This window comes from Fukomys damarensis, unplaced genomic scaffold, assembly GCF_012274545.1.
Source record: "Fukomys damarensis isolate Sample0158 unplaced genomic scaffold, DMR_v1.0_HiC HiC_scaffold_5, whole genome shotgun sequence".
NCBI classification, from domain to species: domain Eukaryota; kingdom Metazoa; phylum Chordata; class Mammalia; order Rodentia; family Bathyergidae; genus Fukomys; species Fukomys damarensis.
Genome location: NW_022900917.1, coordinates 55,670,906 through 55,677,519, shown reverse-complemented (window position 1 = coordinate 55,677,519; position 6,614 = coordinate 55,670,906). Strand labels below are relative to the sequence as shown.

General features: G+C 41.2%; 1 protein-coding gene and 1 pseudogene across 6 annotated transcripts in view; both read left to right on the top strand.

Annotated features, from left to right (window-relative positions):
- Rgs20 (regulator of G protein signaling 20) overlaps nt 1-1,341 on the top strand; it is an 85,630-nt gene extending 84,289 nt beyond the window's left edge. For 2 of the 6 annotated variants that reach the window (XM_010611107.3, XM_010611108.3), the window contains exon 5: nt 124-1,332. In XM_010611107.3, coding sequence (XP_010609409.1) covers nt 124-312 — 189 coding nt within the window. In that variant the 3' untranslated portion in view covers nt 313-1,332. Of the gene's footprint in view, nt 1-123 lie in introns of all 6 variants that reach the window. The other 4 variants (XM_033760731.1, XM_010611103.3, XM_010611106.3 and 1 more) reach the window with 4 other exon arrangements.
- A 3,231-nt stretch (nt 1,342-4,572) lies between these two features.
- Nucleotides 4,573-6,303, top strand: LOC104853235 (annotated as a pseudogene).
- The last annotated feature ends 311 nt before the right edge of the window (nt 6,304-6,614 follow it).

Below are 6,614 nucleotides of genomic sequence, written 5' to 3'. Positions count from 1 at the left end.
TCAGTTTGGATTTTTGAATGAACTTGTTAGGTTTGAGGTTTTCAAAAGACAAGATAAGCTGCGGGAAATAGGGTGGGTTTACAAAAAATGTCTCATGCAACTCTTCTGTGCTTCTGTTGACAGGTCAGCTTGGACTCTCGAGTAAGAGAAATCATCAACAGAAACATGGGCGAGCCATCCCCACACATATTTGATGATGCCCAGCTTCAGATTTACACCCTCATGCACAGAGACTCGTACCCCCGATTCATGAACTCTGCCGTCTATAAGAACTTGCTTCAATCCTTATCTGAGAAATCAGCTGAAGCATAGGAGTTTTCAACTATGTTATTATTAAGAAAATAATAAAAGAACTACATGGACTACATCTAGCACAGGGAATTTAGAGGTAGTAATACCTTCTACTGGAGTAATACTCGGTCTATTTTAATAACAAATGTTTCCTTCCTCCAACAAAAGGCTATATATTCACAGTGTAAACTGCAACCACCTTTAGTGATACTTTTGAGGAAAACTGGGATATGGCTGTTTAAGAGAGCATGTATTACATTGACAACAACAGTAGCATGTTCCCCATGGCGAAGGGTGCCCTGGAAGACTGTTCTGCCCAGAGCACATACATCAAACACAGGAGAGAGTCGGACTACTTTGTTTTGCATGAGCTCAGCAACTGATTATCTCCAAAAGAAAACAGTCAAGTGCTTCTCAGCCTCCTTTTCATTCCGTCAATCTGGGTCTGAATACTTCACTTCTATCGCCATGACAAGACTCAAATTCATATTTTATAAAGATGTGACCATTACTGTACAAACAGTAATCCACTTTATATCTTGAGTATGTTTGTACGTGGATACCTATGTGTGCATGTGTACCTGTACCTGGTTAATGTAAAGCACTGTGCTCTTAAGTGAATCAGTCTCAAATGTTTGGTAAGAGTAGCAGGACTCAGAAAATTCTTTTGTTGAAAACAGTTAACTGCTATTTTATGATCAGAATTTGCCAACCTAAAGGACAAATTTTTAGCTTCACAACTTGGCCATGTTCACAACAAACTTTCAAAATAAGCATATTTCCATCTTTATTATTGAAAGAAGTATGGGTATTTTCACTCAAAAAATAAAGCACAAGAGTTTTATCTCAATTTTTATTTTTTTCAGATGTAAATATTTGAGAAGTGTAACATTAAGTAAGTAAGTAGGGACACATGCAACATATTTTAACTCTCAGACCAGTGTTTTGTTCTTAGATCCCACTAGTATTAACACAGGTAAATGGAATAACTTCATAGCTTATAGGTGAAAATAGTTTGTAGCTCTAAACTATCCCAAAGAAACCTATGTATACAATTAATAGAAAAGACACAAAATCTTTATTGATTTCAGGAGTTAGACATTAATTTGCAAGAGGCACATACCATGTTTAAGCCTTCATATGAGATAGCTGCTCTTTCCCCCCTTCCTAGTACAGGGGATTGAACCTAGGGCCTTTGCACTGAGCAACACCCCTAACCTTTTTTTATTTTGAGCTAAGTTACTACCCAGAGTGGGCTCAAACTTGTGATCCTCCTGCCTCAGCATCCTGAGTAGCTGGGGTTACAGATATGTTCCATCAAGCCCAGCTATCTTTTTGATCACCTCCCTTACCTGACCCTTCAGCAGTCTGATTCTATCTTCACTACTTAAGCAACCAAACTATGCCTCACTCTTGGGAAACCATCTATTTTACTAAGAAAATTGTGAGCCTCACCCCGCTGAACTTCTTGTGCACTCTTGCATGTGTGCAGATCAGCAACTATTCTCCCTCCTTCAATCCACTCCCAGCAGACAATATGCTCTTGCTTTAATTTCAAGATTTCAGTTGCTTATGTGGGCTTTTGATTACATTATCTTTCTGATGTTTTTGTAATTAAGATACAAATACTGTCCTCTGGTTGTTGACCTCAGTAAGGAAACAGATAATTCAGTGACAACTACAATACAGTGTAGGGAGTACAATAAAGGTCTACTGTGGGAAACTGCAGGGTTATGGAAAAATTTTGGTGGAGAGAACCCCAAAGGGAAAACCACAAAACAAAGAGAATATGCATGTGCTGACAGGGGCGTGACTACCGAAGAAAGGGAAGGTAATCAAAGTGATCCCAAGTGAGTCCAGTGATGGGCATGCTGAGGATGAAGTCATTGGAAGACATAAGAGGAGATGACAAATCAATCGAGTGGCAGGACCTGCATGGTCAAGATTCTAGGCAGGACTATCAATTTGGAAGTTTTCATACATAGACAAATGGGAGTGCCAGAGGAGGTACAGCATGAAGAGAGCTGAGGATAGATCCTTGTGAGGGCGGATAGAGAAACACAAGTCCTAAAGGAGATTTAGAAGGACTTGCCTCTATACAGGTGAGAGGGAAGTCGGGGCCCTGTGGGAAGATGGCACAGGAATGGGAACTTGTCGGGGGTGTGAATGGTGATCCTCCACTCTTACCTAGGGTTTGCTCCATCAGCTTTCCCATTCTCTCACATCAACTTCTCCCTCACCCCGCACTGGAAGCATGCTCCATTTCCTTTAAGAAAAGCCTGCTTTCCATTGCAACTGTTGATTCTTCTCCTGTCTCACCAGCATTTTACCCAGGTACACATGGCTGCCTCCATTTCTGCATCTCCTTGTTTCCACTAAAACCACTATGAAGCACCAACTTGCTGTACAGAGGCTCCTACGGTACCTACAAATCTAAAACACACAACTCCCCAGCCTCATCTCAGTGCAGTGTTCAGCTTCCTGACCTTATGGACAGAGCCTTACTCCAAACCCTACTTCCCTGTCTTGGAGGCACCTTCCTAGTTCTCCATATTCTCTGTCATGTTTATCTGCTTGCTCCCCATATGACAGAGCGTAACAACTGAGGGCTTAGGCTGTGGACCCAGGCTTTCAGACTCCCCCACTGGCATGTCAGTGGGTACTTAGCCTTCCTAGGCCTGTTTCCTCATTTGTAAAAACAGGGACAATAAATGGTAACTTGCCCTTAACACTGCTGTGAGGAGTAAAACTAATCTACATAGCCAGGCATAGTGGTGCATGCCAATAATCCCAGCACTTGGGAGGCTGAGGCAAGAGGATCCAGGCAAATTTGAGGCCAGCCTGGGTTACATAGTGTGTTCACTGCTAACCTGAACTTAGCTACATGGTGAGATCCTGTCTCAAAAAAAAAAAAAAAGAAAGAAAAAGCAATTCATATCAAATAGAGTAAGTACTGTATTATTAGTTATTGATACTATTACTTGTTCATTAAATTGATAGCCCCTAAGATTTGGGCTTTTGCTTACTCTTCTTTTTAATCTATATGCTCTCTCTTGGTTTTTATATCCTCTCCTCATTGCCTAAAATGCCTACCAAATATACTGAAGACTACCAAATCAGGACCAGGTCTCAGCTGCCTCCTGCACTTGAGAATCAGCTGCCGGCTGACATCGCCACTGTAACCCTCAGATGAATGAAACTCGCCTTCTTCACTTGGCCTCCTCACCCTCCTGCCACGCCACCCTCCAAGCCTGCCCCTTGCTTATAATCTCGTCACCGAGCCAGTCATCCAAACTTGTATCTGGGTGTTAACTGTGACTCATCTCTTTCTCTTCCCAAACAGTCAAGGCTGGCCAATTATTAAATATTCTCCACATGTCTCTCTCCTTCTTCTGACTCTTACCCTGTCTTACCTACATCATTGCTGAAGAACTGCCTCACTCCTGCATCATCTGAGCCCATTCACATCCATCCTTCAGAATATCATCAGGTGATCTTTCTCACCCACAAATCTCCTTGTCACTAAACCTCCATTCAAAATCTTTTTTATTTGCTAGGAGTACAAATACCAAGTACAGATATCAAGTTCTTGGCCTGGCATATAACCAAGGGCCACTGCAGTCAGGCTTCTGGCTCCCTAGCCAGCCTCATTTACATTTTAGATGTTTGTAAGGGCCAGGGGATGTAGCTCAGTGGTGTCACACCTGCCTGGCAAGCACAAGGTCCTGAGTTTGATCCCTGGTACTGGAAAAAAAAAATAGATGTTTGAAGAAAAGTCATATATGGGCTGGGGATTTAGCTCAGTAGTGCCTCGCAAGTGCAAGGTCCAAAAAAACAAAGTCATATATGATTCTCAGACCTGCATATCTGCACATGAGAATTTGATTTATACTTTCTGCGTCTCTTTCCTACTCATTCCAAAATACTACCCTTTATCGAACTAACTCCTATCAGTCCTTTAAGATTTACCCTCACTTTGGCCAGGGATTTAGCTCAATGATTCCTCCGCCTGCACTTGACTCACTTTTACCTACTCTAAGAAGCATCCCTATCCTGACCACCTAAGATTTGGGCCCTAAGTCATATTCAGCATGTATATTGGTGCTGTTCTTTACTGTTCCAGAAATACCCTCTGCAAATATTAATCATCTCAGTTATTATACATTCTGCTTACATATACAATATATCACTCCCACTACACTGTAAGCTCTAAATATATTTTACCCATCATTTTATCTTTGATAGTCAGCTTAGAGCCATAATCAATTTAGAATTAAAGAAATGGCTACAAAGGAAAATTCCATTCGAAATTGTTTCCAGTGTGTCACTATTCAGAAAGATACCATCACCACCTATGTGACTACAGAGTTCACTACTACTACGGATGAATTCAGCAGGTAAATCCCACAGTGCCTTTTATACAATTCCAAGGTTTTTGCTTTTAAGTAAAATCTGACAAGGTGATTTTATTAAGATGGTTGTCTCTCCATTTGGACAAATGTGTACATAAATATAAATTCTAAAAGTTTTAAAGATCTGAAAGTTTTCAAAATAACACAGAATACTGGAAGAAAATATAGGAAAAAAAAATTGGGGGCGGGTACCGGAGCTCAAACTCAAGTCCAGGCCCTTTGCAAGGCAGGCGTGGGAACCTCTGAGCTAAATCCCTGTCCTTGGAAATATTTTTATAACCTCTGATGAAAAAGGTTTTCCTAAGCAAAACATAAAATTCAGAATCCATAAAATACTAACAGATTTGATTATAATTTTTTTTTTAATTTCAGGGCCAGGGATTTAGCTGAGTGGTCCCACGGTCTGCCTAGCAAGCGCAAGGTCCTGACTTCGATCCCCAGTATTAAAAAAAAATTAATTTCATACCATAAAAAATTGTTATATAAACTTCAAGCTCTAAAACAGACTACAGACAGAACATTTATAGGCATATATAGACATCTGTAGACATATATAGAACTTTTCACCCAACAGCAGCAGAATACATATTATTTTCAAGTACACACAGAATATTCTCCAAGACAGATCTCATGTGATGTCATAAAACAAGTCTTAATAAATTTAAGATTGAAATCATACCAAGAATCTTTTCTGGTCCTGGCCCTCTGTGGGCCGCTTCGTGGGTGCCTTGCCCGGGCTGCCCAAGGCAAGTGCTTGGCCAACGACCTCTGAGAGAGGCCTGGGAGCCCGCGGGCAGCGACCCTCTGCGGGGCTCTCCAGAGGGCCCAGGGGGACGGAACTGGCTCGAAGTCCAACCCATGCACAGTGAAGCTAGTTAAGGGTTTAATATGAAGCACAGGAACAGATAGTGCCAACAGCAAGCGGTACTTGGTACACATTTGGTTAGTGCGGCAGCTTTTCCTTCTTCCCTTGCTGCTGAGGTGGCAGAAATTAGTCGAATTCAATATGAAATGGAATACACCGAGGGTATCAGTCCGCGAATGACGGTTCCGGAAAAATTTAAAGTAGCACCACCAAAGCTGACCTGGAGCAAGGATTCCAAGAAGGAGCTCCGAATGCTAGTGTGATAATCAAGTTCCAGAGAGGACTGTTGTAACAGGAAACAACGAAGACATTTCCTTTTCAAGACCAGCAGATCTCGACCTGTTCAATCAACTCCTTTACAGCCTCTGGCACTAAAAACAGCACCTCGTGTACTTCCACGAAGTGAAAGACGACCTGCCACCCCTCAAAATGATAAAATCCGTACAGTTGGCAGGCTAAAAAGAGAGCTCTCTATGAGTGAAAATGCCGTTCGCCAAAATGGACAGCTGGTCCTAAATGAGTCTATGTATGGCACTGCAGACATAGATCCAACAGTTGGAGAGGCAGATGACATGAATGTTGTAAATGCAGCTTCATTAAGACGACAAATAAACTAAATAAACGTCTACAACTTCTAGAAGAGGAAAACAAAGAACGTGCTAAAAGAGAAGGGTCCTGCATTCAATACCTGTTTCATTCTGGCTGCTTAATAGCTGGCTCTGGTTTCGCCACTAGAGGTAACCTCAGAGTTTAAGTATATTGTCTCACCTGCTGGAAATATAAAGCACTTACGAACATCTTTGTTTTTGTCTTTGCATTGTATGCCATTTTATAGCCCATGCCCTAAATAATGTATTTCCTCCAAAAAGTCAGGAAAAGGACCTGTATTTTAGAAGCAAGATATATTCTCAGCTGTATTCCCTTTAAGCAGTAATGCCTTTGGTAAAATTCTTTTACATGTTTTGTAAATAGGCTCTACTTTGTTGTTGTTGTTGTTACTGTTGTTGTTTGTTTTAAGAAATTGATTTTTCACCTCATTAGTCTGA